A 23,739-nucleotide genomic window follows, 5' to 3' on the forward strand; every position below is an offset into this window, starting at 1 on the left:
GGAGTGGCTGTTTCCTGTGTACCTGGCTGACATACAGTGGAGTTGAAAGTGCTCTCCAAAGCAGTGACAGCGGAGCACTGTGTGACACCTCCTGGAGGCCAATTCATTCAAATTACACAACGCAGTGTCTACACTATCCCATGTTGAATCAAGCACAACGCCTCTCGCGGAGACTGAGTACAGAAGTTGACTTTACAGGCCACTTAGGTCAGCAGAAGGGACTTGGTAGTGTAGACACATACGTTATTAAATTGACCTAACATGGCTTATATTGACCTAACTTTGTAGCGTAGACAAGGCCTAGGTGTGAGAGGATGAGACATACTAATTCTACAATCTTGAAGAATCTGGTAACCAGAAACAATAAATTCAATTCGCTAACCACAGATAATACTTCTATTGTTTAATTAATCATTAGTTTTAAATGCAAAGCATGTTTTGATAAACATTTACTTATGTATCCAACACATTTAAAGTAACTTTGTTTAACTAATTAAAGAAAAGTATGAGACTGTTTTTGTGTGATTGAATTTCCATCCAAATAGTGATAAAAATCATGAATAAAAAACCATCTAGTAAAGAAGAAATGCATAATTCACCATTTTCTAACATAATAAAAATGTAAAAATCTGAATAAATATAAATTGTTATATACTTGCTTAAATAAATATATATAGATATAGTGCATCCTCCTGATTAGCAAAAAGAATGCCCAAATTTAGCTGTAAAGGCTAATTTAATTGCAAATCAACATGTTTACCAACCAGTGAGAATCGGCCTTTCTTTAGAAAAATAAAAAGTACAAAAGCAAACTAAGATTAAAATAAATTATTTAACTCAGTTTCCTGCTTGCTGATTATATCGTGATTAAATTGCTTTGATTTAAATCAATCCACCCTGCCACACAGAGATCATCTAATTGGATTAAGGTCTGTATAAAACTATTTCAACGTAGTGAGGGTACCAGGACTAGTAAGGGTTGAGGACCATTCGACTGGAACCCCGGTGGCTTCTGTGGCATGTACATCCCAGTAGGGAAAATCTGTAGAGCTGTAACTTGAAGGCCAGTATGTATTTTTCACCAGGCACTACTCCATGTGTTTAGCATGGCACTCCAGTGCTCAATTTGGGAGAGCAATGTTGCCGTTTGTATTTTGCTAAGAGCTCCTCATCCACCTGGGCAATACCACTCACTAATCTCCCACAAGTGGGAATGTACTGAGCAGGGTGGATTTGATTCAAATCACGAGTCAGGAAGACTCAATTTAATCATGGATTTCTACATAAAAGTGCATTTTTGTTGGTTGTTATAACCTTAATACAGATTCTTCACAACTCAGAGATAGATGTAGGTTTCATTTTTAGAAGGTACACACTATATATATTTTTAAATGATTTATTTTGAAAACTTTTCAGATTAGTTTTACAGCTATATCAGAAAATGAATGATTGTTTGTTTGGTTATTTCATTTATCAAAGGTAATTGAAGCAGATATTTATGAAGTAATTGGGAGGTGAACTATCTCCAATTCAACAGGTTAATCATTAATATTTGGAGGATTTTCTTGCTATGTTGTATTAGGAAGAGAACATCACCAGACAGACATTTTAAATTGTTTTATTTAACTAAAACAACAACCTTATGTATTCTGGATTTTTTTCTACAACAGCAAACATAAAATATTTTAACAAAACAAGCATCTGAATTTTTGAATTTAGTTAAACATTCAGGTTTTTTAAAATCAGGTTTGTTTTTGTTAAAATTGTTTAACTAAAATAGTTAAATGAAATATTAAAAAAACAACAACAAAAATTAAATCGACTATGTCAGCCAGGTCAACATGAGAAACTTAAAATATTGGCGTCTGCAGCTAACTCAGTCGTCTTCACTTTCATTTTCTTGTTTGTTCATAATCTGGAAAAGAAAAACAAGGTTTCCTGCTTTTTCAGGTCCCAAATGATTTCTCAATTTGGAATGAATTAGTCCAAAGGAAGAAAATATTCTTTCTACACCGGCAGAAGAAGCTACTGCTGTTAAAAGTGAGATTATCACTTCAACAGTCTCTGAATCCAAGTGCTTAAGTGACTTCCATCAGTTCACTGGTGTGACTTTCTTTAAAACATTATCAGCAAACATATTTCTTGAATGGTTCTTATTCCCAAACTGGGTCACTTTTACAGCCTGATGCCATTATAGGTTTTCCCTTCTAGTGAGAGAATGGTATGGTAGATCTCAAATCAATGAAGGCTATATTCAAAGACCTCAAGATTTCTGGAATATGCTGCTCAAACAGTTTCACTTTTGTTTCAACTGCCTGTCCCTCCCTTCTCACATTTATCTCCAGAGTTCTTCTCCTTGTCCAGATCTATTCTGCCCCCAACCATCTTCTGTTTATTGAACTTTTTGAAACTTTGCACTTTTAGAAAGGTAAGGGATTGACTCTGTGTACGCAAATTTGCAGAGGGAGAATCGGGTTGAGGTCTGTTATTTCTTACCTTGATATATTATTTATTTTATTTATTTAAAAACATTTTTGCTGTTAACAAGCATGTTATCTCTGGAGACAGAAATCCACAGTTTGAGAACTGCAAAACTAAGCCTCTCTGATGGTACCTTCTAGACTGAGCACTGAGTCCCATTGGGTAAATAGAAAGATTAATCTAAATCTATACAGAAGCCCCTGCAATCCCATAAGATTGGGTCCCTAATCCATGAACTATTGGAACTAATTTACAAAACTTTTCTTAAATATTACATGACTGTATTGTCTTATACTATAGAATTAGAATGTATAATCCTTATTCTATAATGAGATATCTTTGAGCTATAATGTATCTTAATTCAAACTATCTTTAGATAGGTTTTTTCCTCTAAAAGCATTTTATCAAAAAAATCCGATTTAAATGAAAAAAAAATGGATTTTTATCCACCCCTGGTATTGAGGCTCGCAAAGAAGGAGAGGTTATCCACCAATCTCCTGTGCATTCACACTCAGTGACCATCTTTCCCTTCACCTCAGAGTCCTGTATAACATCAGGACACTGGTTCAGGAGAAGGGACAGGAAGTGAAGGAGGTGAAGTCTCTTATAGCCTGAGTTGCTGAACATTTGATGCCATGAGAGGGCACTTGCCCATGCGTGCTCTCCCCTTCTCCCCCCACCCTGGTGGATGCTGTCTTCCAGGAGGTTCTGTGTGCTTGCCACCGGTGAGCAACTCCCGTAAGTGCAAATGCACAGAGGTGACTCAGAACATTAGACACCAGTAAGTACCTTCTCTTTATCTCCGTGCATAATGACAGGTTTCAGAGTAGCAGCCGTGTTAGTCTGTATCCGGAAAAAGAACAGGAGTACTTGTGGCACCTTAGAGACTAACAAATTTATTTGAGCATAAGCTTTCATGGGCTACAGATCACTTCCTCGGATGCATAGAATGGAACATATAGTAAGAAGATATATATATATATATACACCTGTACCCCAATATAACGCGACCCGATATAACACTAATTCGGATATAACGCGGTAAAGCAGTGCTCCGGGGGGCGGGGCTGCATGCTCCAGTGGATCAAAGCAAGTTCGCTATAATGCAGTTTCATCTATAACGTGGTAAGATTTTTTTTAATGTTATGATTCCTGATGTCAGAGTTGTGTCTATTTATTCTTTTGCATAGAGACTGTCCAGTTTAGCCAATGTACATGGCAGAGGGGCATTGCTGGCACATATCACATTGGTAGATGTGCAGGTGAATGAGCCCCTAATGGCATGGCTAATGTGATTAGGGCCTATGATGGTGTCACTTGAATAAACATGTGAAGAGAGTTGGCATCGGGCTTTGTTGCAAGAATAGGTTCCTGGGTTAGTGTTTTTGGTGTGTGGTTGCTGGAGAGTATTTGCTTCAGGTTGTGGGGCTGTCTGTAAGCAAGGACTGGTCTGTCTCCCAAGATCTGTGAGAGTGAGGGATCATTTTTCAGGATAGGTTGTAGATCTTTGATGGTGCACTGGAGAGGTTTTAGTTGGGGGCTGAAGGTGATGGCTAGTGGCGTTCTGTTATTTTCTTTGTTGGGCCTGTCCTGTAGTAGGTGACTTCTAGGCACTCGTCTTCTGGCTCTGTCAATCTGTCAAAACAGAGCCAAACCAGACAGTCTCTACACAAAAGAATAAATGGACACAAGTCTAACATCAGGAATCATAACATTCAGACATTCAAAAACTGGTAGGAGAACACTTCAGCCTCTCTGGTCTGCTGCAGTTTCCATGGTATGCATCCAATGAAGTGAGCTGTAGCTCACGAAAGCTCATGCTCAAATAAATTGGTTAGTCTCTAAGGTGCCACAAGTACTCCTTTTCTGGTCACTCAGTAACAGACTTAAAGGTCGCAATTTTGCAACAGAAAAGCTTCAAAAACAGACTTCAATGAGAAACTGCTGAGCTTGAATTAATATGCAAACTAGATACCATTAACTTGGGTTTGAATAGGGACTGGGAGTGGCTGGGTTAGTACACATATTGAATCTATTTCCCCATGTTAAGTATCCTCACACCTTCTTGTCAACTGTCTAAATGGGCTATCTTGATTATCACTACAAAAGTTTTTTTTTTCTCCTGCTGCTAATAGCTCATCTTAATTAATTAGCCTCTTACAGTTGGTATGGCTACCTCAACCTTTTCATGTTCTCTGTGTGTGTGTGTGTGTGTATGTGTATATATCTCCTTACTATATGTTCTATTCTATGCATCCGATGAAGTGAGCTGTAGCTCACGAAAGCTTATACTCAAATAAATTTGTTAGTCTCTAAGGTGCCACAAGTACTCCTTTATCTCCTGTCACTTCCTCATTTACCAGATCTATCTTATCTTCTCTCTCCTTGCCTAGGCTCTCCCTCTTTCCTGTTGTTAATCTTCCTTCATCTCAATACTGGCCTGCCATTCCTCTACCACTCGCAATCGTGTTGCCCTCTCTGGTGGCCCAGTGGAGGGGAAGCTGTTGAGGCTCTTGGGTGCTGAGCTGTGAGCATTTGTTGTGTTGCCTCTGGTCTCTGCTACAGAACTCAAGAGGAAGCTGTTAATGTCTCTTAGTAAATATTAACCCTGTTAGTTCTTTTTTTCTGTTTATTTGATTCATTTATATATTAACTATTCTTTAAAATCTTCAACAAAGAGTGTGTCTGAATTCTAAGGTGCAGAACACTGGTCCTATGCGGGAATGTTATCCATCATGCCTTATTTTAACAATCTCTGGCATCTTAATGTCTATAAAACTCCAAAAAGAAAAGGAGTACTTGTGGCACCTTAGAGACTAACCAATTTATTTGAGCAGTGAGCTGTGGCTCACGAAAGCTCATGCTCAAATAAATTGGTTAGTCTCTAAGGTGCCACAAGTACTCCTTTTCTTTTTGTGAATACAGACTAACATGGCTGTTCCTCTGAAACCTATAAAACTCCAAATATTCTTGGAAACAATCTCCTTAACATAGACACATACATACATATAGGGCATATATATAATGCTTACATAAGCATATATAGACTTGGGAGAGTAATAAGGGATGGTTGTTACAGCAGATGTTTTCTGTTGGGGACTCAGTAGGGAAGAATGATTGTTGGGTAAGAAAGACCCACTGAGAGAGATTCTCTTGAAGAATTGTTAGTCTTCTGAGCTGTGAATAATCAGGCCTTCACACATAAACCAGGTAAACTGAGAATGTATAGAAATGACATCAGAACATATGTTTCTGGGGAATATTCTTGGCAAAAAAGGTTTCTTTGTCTACCACCCTATATAATGATATTGGTATGGGAACTTCACTGGGGGAGTGAAGGTTGCGCTTCCCTCCAGATACAATGAGACAGAGCCAGCTCTTGATAGGGTAATAACGTATCTCTTTCTGTATTCTGTATAGTGCTGGACTAATCTCTGATTGATAATCTTAGATTAAATAATTCCAATTGAGCCCGTTGTTTAAAAATCTTGAGTCATTAACTTAGACATGCAACAAAGCAGTGAGTTGAACTGGAACTGCTGGAGACAGCACGGTGGGCAGTGTAACCGCACTGAGAGGTGGCAAGACCAGTGTTGTGTGTTGCTGCGCCACGAGTTCCTCTTCAACACAACTTGGTGGGGTGGGAACATTCAGGACCAATCCTCACAGCAGAGGCAACCTGCTCTCATCAGAACAGTGTTCCTACTCTCTGCAAAGGGAGTTTTCAAACCATGAATTATGCAAACTGCATGTAACTCTCTGAGTAAGAAGGCTGGCTAAAGAACAAAACTGTGCATCACTAGATTGTGTTAAACAAACAAACAAATCCCAACGGTTGCTTGGTATGTTAGCACCATAGCTGTTAATGGCTGAATTATTTTAGTGGAAAAATACACTGAAGTCATTTCATCCTAAATTAGTTGTTGCTGTCATAATGTGCAAAAGACTTTACTGAACTCTCTCTCAGGAGGATATTTCGAGATTTTCTTCTTTCATGTATTTTTATACATTTGTGTATACATGTAACAGATGGTGAAACTCTGATGAAGAACTCTTGCATTTACCTAGGTCACGTACATTTCCTTCCCTGCGGACAGATTGCTTGAGCCTAAAGTGATCAGCTAAAATGAAGACCCTGGGGGACTAAAAATGATGAAACAGCAATAATAGCTCTCATTCGTATACCGACTGTTCACTAACTGCCTTTTTTCCCCCTTAAATTTTACAGAACAAAAGTAACAGAAATGCAGGAGAATTAATCATATAGAATTGAAAATGATTTCTCCACATCATAAACTTCCCCAGTGGATGTCTGCACAGAGTAAAGACAATGCTGTGGGTGACAAAAAGGTAGGATCTGATTTGAAAATCTAGTTGTGCTACATTACACAGATGGTTTCGACTAACGTTCAATATTAATACATTTTCAGCTCGCACCATTGTTCCAGTATTCACTGTTAACATATTTATAGCTTGTCTGTAGATTAATTGTATATATGTGGTACGTTTTTGATCCATTTTGCCCTACATAATTTTTCATTTGACAGAATAACAATCTTAATATAAATTTCACCATGTAATATGTTAGTACCGGTTAGTAAATAGTAATACTTTTAGTTCTTCCTTTTTCTATATTTCATTCATTTATATATATTAACTATTCTTTAGAATCTGTATCTTCAACAAAGAGTATGTCTGAATTCTAAAGTCCAGAACACTGGTCCTTGACCAGTAAGTTACCCTATTTAGGAACGTATTTAATAACTCTAGGGTGCCTTCATGTCTATAAAACTCTAGATATTCTTGGAAATCATCTCCTTAACATTATATATATATATATATATATATATATATAAAATTAAAATAAAATGCTGACATAAGCATATATAGACTTGGGAAACTAATAAGAGATTATTGTCATAGCAGATGTTTTCTGTTGGGGGAATCAATACGGAAGAATGATTGTGGGGTAAGAAGGATGCACTGAGAGATATTAACTTGAAGAATTGTTAGTGCCCTCAGCGGTAAATAATTATGCTTTGACACAAGAGTCAGATAAACTGAGAATGTATAGAAATGACATCACAACATATGTTTCTGGGAGAATATTCTTGGAAACTGGGTTTCGTTTGTCTGAAATCCTATATAATGATAGTGATATGAAAACTTTGGGGGCGGGGAAATGAAAACTGCATGTCCCTTCCAGATGCAGGTAAGATATACGTACAGCTCTTAGTCTGAAAACAAAGGGTAGTAATGTATTTATTTCTGTCTTCTGTGTAGTGCTGTACTTATCTCTGATTAATAATCTTAGATGAAATCATTTAAATTGAGCCTCTTATTTCAACAATATCAAGTCATTAACACAGACACGCAACAAATATAATTCGCTCTGTCTGTCTATCAGTGACTAAACAGCAACATGGCATGAGGATTAAATTAATTAATAGCAGTCAAGACAGGAGTGTTACTGTGTATAAAACACTGAGTAGTACATTACATAGCTGATAGTCTGAGTTTGCTATACTCTAGTGCTATGGAGTAACAGCAGTTGCTCCACAGTTAAAGTTGCAGCTGACTCTTCTTTATAATCATGATTATGACCTCCTTTTAAAAACCAGAAAAACTTTTATAACATTATATCAACCTCAAAATTCATTGAGAAGAGACTAGGTTAAATTAGGGTATTACTACCAAATCTGAAGTGATTTGTAGAAGGGATTCCAGAATAGGATGTCCTATAAATAGGTGTTCAGAGTTGATAGTCTAACTTTGCCACTTCATAACACATAAACTGAGTGGCCTGTATCACACCACAAAAATTCCAAACAAAGAAGATGGGAGAGAGAGAAAACATAGTGGTTGAGACTTAGCGCTCAGCACCTACATTTTGTTAATTTGAAGTATAATTTCAAAATTTGATTGGGATTACCAGCTCTGGCATGCTTATCATAGGATGTCAAATTGTGGCTGGAGACCTGAGTCCTCTTTTTAAAAACAAACAGGTACATTTCTAGCCTTGCTCTTTAGAGAAGAGAACTCGGAGACAACCCAAGGTGGGAAGGAGAATGCTTCCATCAAATGTCTTGCAAGAGGGACCAAATCAGCCTGCTAAGATTTGTGTGAGAATCTCCCCTCCGGCAAATCTGAGGAGCTCCACAGGAAGTGGGGGCAATTTTCCCCTTCCCTCCCAAGCCCAGATCTTTCTCTGTCCTCCCTTCCTGCATACCTCCTTAGGTCCTCTGTCATTTGCATCAGCAGGAGTTGGTAGAGTATTTCGACTGCAGAGGCTAAAGTTATGCAGATCTGCTCTTGGCATCAGCTGGCCCAAACGGTTCCTCTTAAGTTGCTGCTTAAACTATCATACTGAACAGGTTTACCTTCTTCAGTTACAAGATACTACTCCTGGGGGGGATTCTGCGCCAAAAAATTCAAAATTCTGCATATTTTATGTGTCAGAATAATGCAGTATAATCACACCAGTTTCAATAGTTTTGGTAATTTATTTAAACTACAATACAGGAAAAAGTCACGATAACTATTCAGCATTTCTTAAACACATGAAAGTTAAGTTACAAACACTTGGTAACTAATACCCTGCATTCCAGTTATAATCCTGATTTTCATTTAAATTACATTACAGAATACCAAACCGGTGGGGAAGAGTAGAATGTCATTTTTAAATTGCTCAGACTTTCACACATGAAAGTCATACAGTTTTGCTAATCATTGTCCTGGACTTGGCTGGGTACTTTGGGAAGTGCTTGGTTCTGATTGTCCTGACATTTTATTGACTGCTTGGTAAATGCTTTATTTGCCCTCAAAGTCTTTTTTCTTTTTTTTTAAATGGGTAAGTAAAATAAATTCTGAGCTATAATCTAACCCCATTGTGCCGCTTTGGCACAGGAAAAAAGTGAGAAAGCAAATAGATCTTCCTTGCTGAGGATTCCTTTACTGTCATTTATAATAAGACTCCTTTACATCACTCTGGCAATGCAGGTGCCTTAAAACTTTCACAGGTTTTAATGCTTCTGGGGGAATTGACTGAGAATGGGGACAGTTAACTAACAATAGGCATGCTGCTACATTTCTGCCTCAGAGAATGAGCTCAATTAACCATCAACAGCAACTTTAACAATTTTACTACAACAGTCAGGGTGCTACCATGTGTGCCTCAGAGAATTAATTCAATTAACTCAGGCAGGCTGCTTCATTTGTGCCTTCAGCCTGCCTCCTGCATAATAAAAAGCCCTACACCTACATGCCAGGGAGCTGCAGTCGCAAGAGAGAGGGACAGAATCTCTCTTGCTTGTTGGCATGCACGTGCGACCAGCTTTCCCCCCCCCCCCCCCTCGTGATCAGGCAGGCACGCACGTCCAGCCCCCCTCCCCTGTCTCTGAAGCTGTCTCCAGGTATGCTGGAGAATTTTTATTTTTTTTGGTGCAGTTTTGTTTGCCAGTGACTGTGCTATTGTGACTTTAGATTAAGCTCTTTAATGAACTGCGTTATAAATGCTGGGTTTTCTTTAATTGCACTACTTGGGCATGTTATTTGCATTTTACAAAACTAGTGTAGGCATAATACAAAACATTGAAAATTGAGCCCCTGATCTTACAAACACATAAGCAGGTTTTTAACTTTACTCACCCGAATAGTCCCATTTACATCTGAATCCTTCTTTGCGCCCTAAGCGAAAACTGATGGTGCAAGAAGGCTCTGACATCCTTGTCTATCCTGCTGTTTAACAGAATGGCTATCTAGTTGTATTTCTGTGTCATAACTTTTTTACAAGGCTAGGTTATTGACCGTTGCTCAACGCCCAACTTAGTGTAGTGCTTTGTGTCTGGCCCCTACCCTTTGACCTGTCCTGCTTGGGTTCCAGTCCCAGGAGTTAAAACTCTCACCAGCATAAGAACATAAGCATGGCAATACTGGGTCAGATCAAAGGTCCATCCAGCCCAGTATCCTATCTGCCAACAGTGGCCAATGCCAGGTGCCCCAGAGGGAGTGAACCTAACAGGTAATGATCAAGTGATCTCTCTCCTGCCATCCATCTCCACCCTCTGATAAACAGAGGCTAGGGACACCATTCTTTACCCATCCTGGCTAATAGCCATTAATGGACTTAACCTCCATGAATTTATCCAGTTCTCTTTTAAACCCTGTTATAGTCCTAGCCTTCACAACCTCCTCAGGCAAGGAGTTCCACAGGTTGACTGTGCACTGTGTAAAGAAGAACTTCCTTTTATTTGTTTTAAATCTGCTACCCATTAATTTCATTTGGTGGCCCCTAGTTCTTATATTATGGGAACAAGTAACTAACTTTTCCTTATTCACTTTCTCCACACCATTCATGATTTTATATACCTCCATCATATCCCCACTTAGTCTCCTCTCTTCCAAATTGAAAAATCCTAGCCTCTTTAATCTCTCCTCATATGGGACCCGTTCCAAACCCCTAATCATTTTAGTTGCCCTTTTCTGAACCTTTTCTAATGCCAGTATATCTTTTTTGAGATGAGGGGACCACATCTGTATGCAGTATTCAAGATGTGGGTGTACCATGGATTTATATAAGGGCAATAAGATATTCTCCGTATTATTCTCTTTCCCTTTTTTAATGATTCCTAACCTCCTGTTCGCTTTTTTGACTGCTGCTGCACACTGCGTGGACGTCTTCAGAGAACTATTCACGATGACTCCACGATCTTTCTCCTGATTAGTTGTAGCTAAATTAGCCCCCATCATATTGTATGTATAGTTGGGGTTATTTTTTCCAGTGTGCATTACTTTACATTTATCCACATTAAATTTCATTTGCCATTTTGTTGCCCAATCACTTAGTTTTGTGAGATCTTTTTGAAGTTCTTCACAGTCTACTTTGGTCTTAACTATCTTGAGCAGTTTAGTATTGTCTGCAGACTTTGCCACCTCACTGTTTACCTCTTTCTCCAGATCATTTATGAATATGTTGAATAGGATTGGTCCTAGGACTGACCCTTGGGGAACACCACTAGTTACCCCTCTCCATTCTGAAAATTTACCATTTATTCCTACCCTTTGTTCCCTGTCTTTTAACCAGTTCTCAATCCATGAAAGGATCTTCCCTCTTATCCCATGACTACTTAATTTACGTAAGAGCCTTGGGTGAGCGTAGCTCTCGTGTTCATTGAAAAACACACTTTCTCCCACCACGTCAAGGTGCAGTGCCCAGGGAACGTTCAGTGGGACTGCTCATGGTCAAAGTTAAGCACGTGACTTCATCATACCTTAGTCCCCTCTGTATGGGGTTGGCTCTCTGAGTCCTTCTCCATTCCAGTCTGTCTTGAAGCAGTTCCTTGGAAACGCCATAGCTGATCTGATCCTTTTGTATGACATCCATCCATCTAGTTTTGCATCTTCTAACCTTTCTCTTACTCGTGACTTCTAAGTTTAACACCCTGTTTCCTGCACAGTCTTCCTATATGGAGTATTTTATTAAGAGGGGGTTTGGGGATGCATGAAGACTCAATGGGTTGAGAGGGTGCGGGGAGGGAATGATTACAATGGGATCGGTGGAGAAGGAGTGTGTACATTACTCCTGAGGGCATTCTGTACCAAAAAATTCTGTGCACAATATTTTAAAATTCTGCAAATTTTATTTGTCAAATGTGGAGGCTCCAGCATGGCAGTGGGGAGGACAGGCCACTGGCTGCACAGAGGTGGGAGATGATGACTGTGCAGCACCCACTGGGACGTGGACTCAGCGGTGAGGCTGCACCCAACCCTGACTTAGTGCAAGGACCGGGCTTGCCCCAGAAACACTGCAGGGCCCTGCCCCTCTGTGCCAGGTGCACCAGGTGTAGGCAGGCAGGTTCAGCAAGGCAGGATCCAAGTGTGGAGCGGCTTAGTGTGGGGGGATCCAGGTGTGGGTTGAGAGGGTTCTGTGTGGGGCAATCTGTGTGCGGCAGCTCAGTGGGGGTTCTGGGTGCAAAGGTAATGGGACTCTGCAGGGAGGTCCAGGTGAAGGTGGTTGGGACTCAGCGGGGGAGAGGTCGGGTGTGTGTGTGGGGGATAGAGCTCAGCAGGGGGTATGGGTATGGGGGACTCAGGGGAGGTCCAGATGTTGGGGCAGTGGGGCAGGGATCCAGGTGCAGCTGGTTGAGGCTCGTTGGGGTGGGTATCTGGGTGTGGGAGGCTCATTGGGGTTGTCCTGGGGCAGGGGGTGTGGGGCTCATTGGGGGTTCTGAGTGTGGGGGCAAGGCTCAGCAGGAGGGTCTGGGTATGAGGGGGTCTGGATGCATGGGGCTTGGACGGATGGGGGAGTAGCTCCCTGTACAGGGATCCCTCCCCCTGCAGCTGAGGAGCGATGGGTTCAGGAAGTGGGCGGCCAGGGGTGGGGAGTTTGCAGAGGTTCCTGCAGCCAGGGGAGAAATCTGAGGGTGGGTCTGACCCGGCCTCAGATGCTATGCAGGGGAAGAGGAAGTCCTGTCCTCCTTAGCCCAGCTGGGACTGGCAGCTGAGTTGGCGCAGGGTAGGAGCCACCAGCCGGGTCTTCCCCAGTCCTGCCTCCTGTCCCACAGTGATTTACCTCTCTGCTGGCTGCCCTGGACCCACAAAACTCTATATATTTATAGAGTAGGGTGCAGTAGGGGGGTTGCATGACTGCCCTTTGCTTCCCTGTCAGAAAGTCATTTTTCTGCAGGGAAGCAAATAAATCTGCGGGGGACATAAATTCTGCACATGTGCAGTGGTGCAGCATTCCCCCAGGAGTAATACCTGCAGCTGCTTACGGAGAAGACTACGTGCGTCAGCAGTTTCTGTCGCACGTGAACCCTTCTCTCCCAGGAGATGTTCACAAAAAGCAAACAAACAAAAACCCATACGGTATTTCTCTGTTGTGAGCAGAAGTTGCACGTTACAACACAGCAGCTGAATATAAGTGGCACATAGTTATGTACAAATATTTTTGCTTATGATTAATAACTATCAACAAAGATCTGAAATGCAGTTTCCCCCATCCCCAAAGGTTGTAGCTGATCTTATCAGGATATACCTCTCAACCGAGAGGTGGATGCACTGCCATGGACAAATTTCAGCCAGAGCCAAATTATAAATCCTATTTAAAAAAAAAAAAAACACAAAAAATAACCAAACCAACCTCCCCGCCCCCCCCCCCCCCAAAAAAAAGAAAAAAAAACACCTTAACCAAAACTAAAAAGAAAATTCAAAGGATATAAAAACTGAAATTTCACACCAAAAAGGCTACTACCTCCATTTGCAGAGAACATTTTTATTTCCACTTTAGAATGTAACCCTAACTATGAAGATGCTACTATGTCCATGAAATGCAATTTGGCCAGTTTGTGTTGCCTTGAAGGTGCTATGGATTATTTTTCTACTGTGGGTGTGATTCAAGGTTGTTTCCAAAGCTGGTAGCCAACATAACACACTACAGTAAGAAATACCCAACTAACTGATGGCTTATCTTCGCTACAAAATTGTATGTTCTGTACAGAGCAGAATTAGCGAACGTGATGCTGTCAAAGACCAGCCGCGTTCAGCATTGTGTCAGGTGTTTAAGGATAAACCCTGATCTACGCTGACCACATAGTCACAGCCAGCATTGTCTGATTACTCTACTTTTTAGTCCCATCCTAGTTCTGTTAATATGTAGCAAGGACAAGGCCTGAGCCATTTCTTAGACATAATCGGTTGTTTTATAAAAAGGAACAAAATAAAAACCAAGTAAAGATTAGATGAAATATCAAGTACAATTGATATTACACTTAATATTTATATGGTAGTTTTAATCTTCAGGGGACCTGACTAATAATTTAAAAATTACTCTTCTATAGCCCAACGTTTCACATGCTCCTGGGTATTTTGGCTACGCTCCTTTCTGCAGCTTCGTGGGGGTAGCTCAGCCTTTTGGCGCTGCATGCTCTAGCCACGCCCCCTCTGCTTCCGCCTGCCTCCAGACTCTGCCTTTGCAGCAGCAAATGGTGGCAGTTTCTGTTTCTCCTACCCTTACTCTTCTGTTTTCTCTTGTTTTGCCCAGTTTTTGTGAAATGGGGAGCAGTGTTCTCCCTCTTCAGTGCTCCTCTTCCTCCCTGGGTTGGTTATCCCTCAGGTTTAACCATCCTTCAGTCTCCACTGCAGCGTCTCCCTGCCTGCTCTTCTCCCCCTGTAGAGGCATGGCAGAGCAGCTAGGAAAGCCCTGGGTCAAACCCAAGCAGTGCTCCATCGGTGATGCAGCCTTTCCAGGCTCAGCAGATGGGGAATTGTGCCCAGGCTGCACCCAGCCTTCTGTCTCAAACTCTGTTAGCTCCCCCTTCACTCCTCCTCTAAGGAAGTGATTAGGGATGAATGGAACAAGTCTGATAAGGGCAAGCCTGTTCACAAGAGCCCCCCACCTCAGGGTCTGTGACATTCAAGAGCCAAAGACCTCTATTGCTGAAACATCAGAGGTGGACGCTGCAGTAGTATCCTTCGCCAGGGATATGGTTATTCCCTCAGGAGGGGAGTTCTCCCCAAAGGATTCCATAGATTGAAAGATGGAATCTACTCTCCAAAAGGACTTTGAAGTCTCCTCTGCCACCCTTCAAGTGTCCTTGGCAGCAACCTGTTTGGCTGGAGCATCTCTTTCCTGGATGGAAGATCTCAAAGGCCTTAAGCCCAGAGATCACCTTGACTTTGGTTCCATTTTAAAGAGCCTTCTTAGAAGAGGGCCTCATCCTCCCTGATTGAACTAACCTCGTTATTCCTAGCCCGATTCTTGCTTGCATATTTATACCTGCCTCTGGAAATTTCCACTACATGCATCCGACAAAGTGGGTATTCACCCACAAAAACTTATGCTCCAATACGTCTGTTAGTCTATAAGGTGCCACAGGACTCTTAGCCGATTTTAAAGAGTCTCTCCTTAACATCAGCATTTGTAGCTGATGCATCAGTGGATGCGATCAGGCTGTCAGTCCAAGCCATGGCTTCTAGCTGAATAGCCAGGTACCACCTATGGCTCTGACCCTGGATGGTGGATACTAACTCTGAGCAAGTCCTATGCTCGGCCAAGTTTACAGTTTCCCTCCTTTTTGGGGAAAAAGTTGGATACTTTGGTGGCTGACAATGTGGCAAAATCCACACACTCTCTCCCTTCCCCACAAAGCGCCTTCAGGAGAGTCTATGGACCAGCCTTCAGACAGAGGCACTCTTTTCGCTCCTCATCTTTGCAGACGTACCAGCAAAGGGACAAAGATTCTTCTAGGGAAAACAGTGGAATTGGGGCCTGGGGTGGGAAGTGTTGAGGGGGCAGTTTGCACCCGCCAATTCAGTGCAAATCCCAGAAACCCTGGAATTCCAACCATTCTGGACTTCTTCCAAAAAGACATAGACAGAGGCCTTCAACCCAGTACAGTTGCCCGTGGGTGTCCACTCTTTGTAGCATGCTATTCACAACATGCTTAGGTTTCCTCGTGGCTGACAATCCACACGTAGCCAGATTCCTTGGAGCCAGTCCTGGTTAGCCAGTCCGTCAGCCAGGCCACTCTTCCCAAAATGGGATTTACTGCTAGTTTTGAGGGCCCTGACAAGCCATCCACTCAAACAGTTGATTTCAGTGTTCTTATTTGTCCATTAAGATGTGTTTTAGTAGCTGTTGCATCCGACAGGTGAGTGTCAGAGCTGGCAGTCTTATCTATGCAGGAGCCTTTACTGCATGTTCCATGAGGTCAAGGTGGGGTTCAGGACACCAGAATCTATTTTTCCTAAATTCCTACTTCTATGGCTCTCAAGAGGTTGTGCTTCCTTTGTTCTGTCCAAAACCACAGCAGCAAACAGAGAAGACAAGGCATACCCGAGGTTTTTAAGGCTCTTCTGACATCTCTCTCAAGAGTACACAGTCCTCAGGAAGATTGGGCTCTCTATTCTTGTCCTTCCACTCAAAATGGCAGGGACTTAGAGCTTCCAAGTCCTCAGCTGCTAGGTGGATTAGACTATATTGTGGAAGCCTACAAATCATTGAAGGTTCCTAGCTCAGAAGTGATCACGGTGCCCTCCACGAGATCTGTAGCAACCTTGTAGGCGCAATGAGAAAATGTGTCCCCTATGGAACTGGCAAAGCGGACAGTTGGTCTGCAGCTAACACCTTCATTAAGCACTATAAAACTGACTTTCTTCTGCAGAGGCCTCCTTTGGCAGAAAGGTGCTGTGGGTGGTGGTCCAGAAATAATATAGGGCTTTTGGGTGTGCTCACTCAAAAGGGGGGTACTTCTTTTCTACCAAACTCTTGTTTTACACTCCTCCTTACGTCTGATCGCTGCTTGCTACTTCCCAGACATCCAGAATTGTGAGAGATGCTGCTTGCAGAAAGGAAATAATTGATAGGAAATTTTCTGTTCATTTTAAGGAATTCTACAGATTTCATATTTCCATGTATTGCACCACAAAAACTATATTAAAATAACATTATTAAGGTTGCAAATTCAAACATTCCAAAAACTAGGAAATGCCAGAATTTAGGTTGCCTCTGTGACATTAATTTGCTCCACTTGTGAATGGGTATATAGCTCACTGAAGTCAGAATCCTTGGAGATTTTATCTGCTAAGCCCTAACAAGTCTCAGCTGAACATGTGCAATTTGTTATAGGTTTATAACTTGGCCAAAATGGGGCTCCTTTTTACAGGGATGCTAAAAGGCACATCCCTGACTCGAAAGCTATCTCCTGACATATTTCAGGTTCTGCTCCACAGCATGGAGATGCTAAAGCATTTTGAAGAAAAGGTTGCCAGAAATTTTTAACCTGGACAAAACGTATTTTCCCCTAGCCTTGTTCTCAGAAATGATGAACTGTTTTGGCTGAAGTTTTACAAAAACAGGTCAATAAAAGGTTGACACCTGGCATGGAAAATTTCAGCCCAAATGGTTAAAGTTTGGCAAATTTGTAAGCAACTGAAGACCGGGTCTTTAATAAAGGGTGGTGCTATGAGCTGTCTATTTTAAAATTTGTAACTGTTCTGCTAAATAGTTTTATAGTAACAAACCAATCCCAAAATTGTTTTGGTAGCCAAGACTATGGCTTTAAGACAGTTGTGCAACAACTGTAGTGCTTAGTGAATGTATTTGCAATGTGGCTAAATATGTCCTATAACAGATCCTCTTCTAAATGCTGTTAAACAGAAGTCTCATGGTCAGAGGAGTGTTCTGGAAAATGACCTGCCTTTCTTAGAGTTCCATGGCTCTGTTGTTTACAGCTACGATGCCAGCGACTGTTCCTTTCTGTCAGAAGATATCAGGTAAAAGCTTGCTTGTTTTCTTGGTGTGTCTCTATCTCTGCCTCAGAAGGGTTTGTGTTTTTTCACGTGCACATCTATACCTGTTGTGCAATTTTCATACACAGACTGGGTCAGCTACTCAGCCATAGAAAATGTCTGGAGATAATCGAGGTCTTCTCTTTAGTATAAGTAGCAGAATTCTGTCTGGTTTTACAATGTTGTTTACAATCACCAAGTGAAGTTACAGTTTCTTAGGACTAAAAATTATCCATAAATGCTACTGAATGATGTCTGGAGTGAGTGGAAATTTAGAAATAAACTTTTAACTTTAGCTGACTGGATGTAGTTCTGCATTTGTACCCTTTTTGTGAGCCTTCATGTCTGGGGGCAGCAGTCTTTAAAGTGCAAATCCTGTCAGACTCTACAAATGCGTAACTTTTCATATTGTGACTAACTCCATGGATTTCAATAATTTCAGTAGGACTACAGTGTGTAACGTATTTGTTTGAATCTCTGCAAGATTAGGGCCTAAAGATATACAGTACATAGTGCATACAATATTTTTGGGGAGAAACTTAACATAAAATCATCAATAAATTGAGAAAAATAGTTATGAGAACTTCCAAAAATATATATAAAAAGGAGTGGCCAGTTTCTGTTTCTCTCTCCCTTGGGGTGAATTTAATTACGGCCCAGCAGGCCAACAAATGGCTGTCTGTACTGTATAGGACCTGTAGTTAAGGGTATACATTATTTGGAAGGTTTCAGGTGGGCCCTTCGTAGTAGGGTGAATTTCACCCTCAGCGTGGAGGCTGTTTGACTACAACTCTGCTAACAGCCCCTGAACAGGGAGTCGTTTAGTTGTTCATTTTAAAGTAAGCTATCCTGTTGTCATATATGATAGATATATGTGTAGCAGAATAACTAAATGGGAATTAATCAACTATTTTCTCTTCAGAAGAAACCTGTCTGGTGGAGATGTGATAGGATTTGACATTGAATGGCCGCCATCATATACTAAAGGGAAAGTCGCCCTAATCCAAATATGTGTATCTGAGAAAAAATGCTACTTGTTTCACATTTCGTCAATGTCAGGTCAGTGTCATTCTTTCTGTGCTCTGGTTCACATGGACATGAATTGCCTCTCTGTTTCAGGTTACTTGTTCTGTGCTTTTGCCTCCAGAAGCAGACAGTACTTCCTGTTTCCGCTGATAGAGAAAACCCACCCCCACTATAGTGCACATATCCAACTATGCAATTCTGTGTAGGTACATTGGTCTCTGTCGGTCCATATAGGTAGTTTATATCATGAAAGTGCCACTGTTAATATATAATTAATTTAATTAAAAAATCTTTATCTGTATTATTAGCATTGTAAATTAAAGCTGAATCAATTTTGAGAGAGATTTTTTTCAAAAGAGTTTAGTATCCAGTAGGTCCCATATGGGCACCTAAATGAAGTGGCCAGATTTTCTAAAGTGCTCAGTATCCAGCATCTCCCATTGTTTCCAAACAAGGAGGAAGGAAAGTTTCCTTCTCATTTACTCTGCTAATGTTTTCATTTCTCTTTGAAGACGACTGTCATAGCTTATTTACACAGTCACTTTCTTGTGCTCCTGAGGAAGGGTTTGAATTCAGGAAAACTATCTTTACTAAAATAAAAAATATTAAACATTCATACCATTTGCCCAATATAATTTGTTTTCTCCTCCCCTCCACAGAAATGAAACGGTAGGCCTACATTTTGATGACAATGACCCTTATTACCTTGGCTCGACTGGCTAAAAACCTTACGAGTGGTCAGAATGCTGTTGGTTCTTAAAATCTGTGTGTTATCCTGTATTCCTATAGGGGAGGTACCAAGTGTCTGCTGTGCAGACTAGTTCTAGCTTGCTTGATGTATCTGTGGCAAGCCTGGTATGTAGTGTCTGTAGAACCTGCACTTTTATGGTTGTGAATGAAACCACCTTTATGAACAGAGAGTAAACTGATGAAATGTTATTGTCATGTGTCGGCAGATGTTCTGAAGCTGTGTGAAAGAGGTTGTTAATCTCATTGGGGTGTTCACTCTAATGTTTAATGATGACGCTTTAAATGTCTGTATTTAATGGCTTATTTTAGCAAATGTGGTGGGGCAATGTTGAAGGGTAGGAAATTCAGATGGAAGAAAGGTACAAAGACATGAAAGAGGGAGAGAAATGATGAAAGGAGGATAGAGGAAGAAGAGAAACAAGGGCAGACATGCTGGTGATCCTAAAGGTAGCGATTTTCCCACTGAGTGATGATAAATGTGATGACATTGAACATAGGATGCGAATAAATAAAAGTTGAGTTACTAGTTGAAGGGTATGTATGTTACTTCCTGGATTTTTATGTCAACCTTCCATTCATATCAGTAGGAGATGCCCTGTGAATTGAGGGGTGTATAGAGTCCTAAATATAAACCCTAGTCCATGAACAATAATCCAACATAAACTTTGGAGTCTGTTCAGAATGGGGACCATACAAGTACCAAGATTGTATCATAAAATGTAGGCCAGACACACATGGTGAAATGTTGAGTCTGCAAATACTTATCAAGTTAGAAACTTGCTCAATTTCTACTTTCCAAACTTGAGCTTTGCACTAGGTGTGAATATATTTGGGTGCAGATTTACAAGTGGTTTAGGGCTTTAAAGATTATGGCCAGAATAGTCCAAGGTGGGTTCCTGAAGTCAGGCCTTAAATCATAATTAGGCTTCTAAGTAAGATGTCCAGAATACAAAGCACCCACAAATCTGGTGGGGAATAGGCCACTTCTGTTTATAGGCCCTGCACCAGCATCATGGTGCTAATGGGGCAGGTTCAAGCTGTGGAACGCCGATTCTGGGCTCGGGAAACAAGCACAGACTGGTGGGACCGCATAGTGTTGCAGGTCTGGGACGATTCCCAGTGGCTGCGAAACTTTCGCATGCGTAAGGGCACTTTCATGGAACTTTGACTTGCTTTCCCCTGCCCTGAGGCGCATGAATACCAAGATGAGAGCAGCCCTCACAGTTGAGAAGCGAGTGGCGATAGCCCTGTGGAAGCTTGCAACGCCAGACAGCTACCGGTCAGTTGGGAATCAATTTGGAGTGGGCAAATCTACTGTTGGGGCTGCTGTGATGCAAGTAGCCCAAGCAATCAAAGATCTGCTGATATCAAGGGTAGTGACCCTGGGAAATGTGCAGGTCATAGTGGATGGCTTTGCTGCAATGGGATTCCCTAACTGTGGTGGGACCATAGACGGAACCCATATCCCTATCTTGGCACCGGAGCACCAAGCCGCCGAGTACATAAACCGCAAGGGGTACTTTTCAATAGTGCTGCAAGCTCTGGTGGATCACAAGGGACGCTTCACCAACATCAACGTGGGATGGCCGGGAAAGGTACATGACGCTCGCATCTTCAGGAACTCTGGTCTGTTTCAAAAGCTGCAGGAAGGGACTTTATTCCCAGACCAGAAAGTAACTGTTGGGGATGTTGAAATGCCTATATGTATCCTTGGGGACCCAGCCTACCCCTTAATGCCATGGCTCATGAGGCCGTACACAGGCAGCCTGGACAGTAGTCAGGAGCTGTTCAACTACAGGCTGAGCAAGTGCAGAATGGTGGTAGAATGTGCATTTGGACGTTTAAAGGCGCGCTGGCGCAGTTTACTGACTCGCTTAGACCTCAGCGAAACCAATATTCCCACTGTTATTACTGCTTGCGGTGTGCTCCACAATCTCTGTGAGAGTAAGGGGGAGACGTTTATGGCGGGGTGGGAGGTTGAGGCAAATCGTCTGGCTGCTGGTTACGCGCAGCCAGACACCAGGGCGGTTAGAAGAGCACAGGAGGGCGCGGTACGCATCAGGGAAGCTTTGAAAACCAGTTTCATGACTGGCCAGGCTACAGTGTGAAAGTTCTGTTTGTTTCTCCTTGATGAAACCCCCTGCCCCTTGGTTCACTCTACTTCCTTGTAAGCTAACCACCCTCCCCTCTTCCCTTCGATCACTGCTTGCAGAGGCAATAAAGTCATTGTTGCTTCACATTCATGCATTCTTTATTCATTCATCACACAAATAGGGGGATGACTACCAAAGTAGCCCAGGAAGGGTGGTGGAGGAGGGAAGGAAAATGCCACACAGCACTTTAAAAGTTTACAACTTTAAAATTTATTGAATGCCAGCATTCTTTTTTTTTGGGCAATTCTCTGTGGCGGAGTGGCTGGTTGGCCGGTGGCCCCCCCACCGCGTTCTTGGGCGTCTGGGTGTGGAGGCAATGGAACTTGGGGAGGAGGGCGGTTGGTTACACAGGGGCTGTAGTGGCAGCCTGTGCTCCAGCTGCCTTTGCTGCAGCTCAACCGTACACTGGAGCATACTGGGTTGGTCCTCCAGCAGCCTCAGCATTGAATCCTGCCTCCTCTCATCATGCTGCCGCCACATTTGAGCTTCAGCCCTGTCTTCAGCCTGCCACTTACTCTCTTCAGCCCACCACCTCTCCTCCTGGTCATTTTGTGCTTTCCTGCACTCTGACATTATTTGCCTCCACGCATTCGTCTGTGCTCTGTCAGTGTGGGAGGACAGCATGAGCTCAGAGAACATTTCATCTCGAGTGTGTTTTTTTTTTTCTTTCTAAGCTTCACTAGCCTCTGGGAAGGAGAAGATCCTGTGATCATTGAAACACGTGCAGCTGGTGGAGAAAAAAAAAGGGACAGTGGTATTTAAAAAGGACACATTTTATAAAACAGTGGCTACACTCTTTCAGGGTAAACCTTGCTGTTAACATTACATACATAGCACATGTGCTTTCGTTACAAGGTCGCATTTTGCCTCCCCCCACCGCGTGGCTACCCCCTCAACCCTCCCCCCTCCCTGTGGCTAACAGTGAGGAACATTTCTGCTTAGCCATAGGCAAACAGCCCAGCAGGAATGAGCTCCTCTGCGTGTCCCCTGAAGAAAAGCACCCTATTTCAACCAGGTGACCATGAATTATATCTCTCTCTCCTGAGGATAACACAGAGAGATAAAGAACGGATGTTGTTTGAATGCCAGCAAACATACACTGCAATGCTTTGTTGTACAATGATTCCCGAGTACGTGTTACTGGCCTGGAGTGGTAAAGTGTCCTACCATGAAGGATGCAATAAGGCTGCCCTCCCCAGAAACCTTTTGCAAAGGCTTTGGGAGTACATCCAGGAGAGCCGCGAATGCCAGGGCAAAGTAATCCTTTCACATGCTTGCTTTTAAACCATGTATAGTATTTTAAAAGGTACACTCACCGGAGGTCCCTTCTCCGCCTGCTGGGTCCAGAAGGCAGCCTTGGGTGGGTTCGGGGGGTACTGGCTCCAGGTCCAGGGTGAGAAACAATTCCTGGCTGTCGGGAAAACCGGTTTCTCCGCTTGCTTGCTGTGAGCTATCTACAACCTCATCATCATCTTCTTCTTCTTCGTCCCCAAAACCTGCTTCCGTATTGCCTCCATCTCCATTGAAGGAGTCAAACAACACGGCTGGGGTAGTGGTGACTGAACCCCCTAAAATGGCATGCGGCTCATCTTAGAAGCAGCATGTTTGGGGCTCTGACCCGGAGCGGCCGTTTGCCTCTCTGGTTTTCTGGTAGGCTTGCCTCAGCTCCTTCAGTTTCACGCAGCGCTGCTTCGGGTCCCTGTTATGGCCTCTGTCCTTCATACCCTGGGAGATTTTGACAAAGGTTTTGGCATTTCGAAAACTGGAACGGAGTTCTGATAGCACGGATTCCTCTCCCTGTGCAGCGATCAGATCCCGTACCTCCCGTTCGGTCCATGCTGGAGCTCTTTTGCGATTCTGGGACTCCATCATGGTCACCTCTGCTGATGAGCTCTGCATGGTCACCTGCAGCTTGCCACGCTGGCCAAACAGGAAATGAGATTCAAAAGTTCGCGGTTCTTTTCCTGTCTACCTGGCCAGTGCATCTGAGTTGAGAGTGCTGTCCAAAGCGGTCAGAATGGAGCACTCTGGGATAGCTCCC

At 42.4% G+C, this 23,739-nt stretch overlaps 1 protein-coding gene across 3 annotated transcripts in view; it reads left to right on the top strand.

The window, feature by feature from the left end:
• WRN (WRN RecQ like helicase) overlaps nt 1-23,739 on the top strand; it is a 112,664-nt gene that overhangs the window by 11,597 nt on the left and 77,328 nt on the right. For 2 of the 3 annotated variants that reach the window (XM_048848757.2, XM_048848761.2), the window contains exons 2-4: nt 6,710-6,831; nt 17,639-17,754; nt 18,692-18,828. In XM_048848757.2, coding sequence (XP_048704714.2) covers nt 6,757-6,831; nt 17,639-17,754; nt 18,692-18,828 — 328 coding nt within the window. In that variant the 5' untranslated portion in view covers nt 6,710-6,756. The remainder of the gene's footprint in view (nt 1-6,709; nt 6,832-17,638; nt 17,755-18,691; nt 18,829-23,739) is intronic. The other variant, XM_048848758.2, reaches the window with a different exon arrangement.

The sequence above is a fragment of the Caretta caretta genome, chromosome 4 (assembly GCF_965140235.1).
Source record: "Caretta caretta isolate rCarCar2 chromosome 4, rCarCar1.hap1, whole genome shotgun sequence".
NCBI classification, from domain to species: Eukaryota; Metazoa; Chordata; order Testudines; family Cheloniidae; genus Caretta; species Caretta caretta.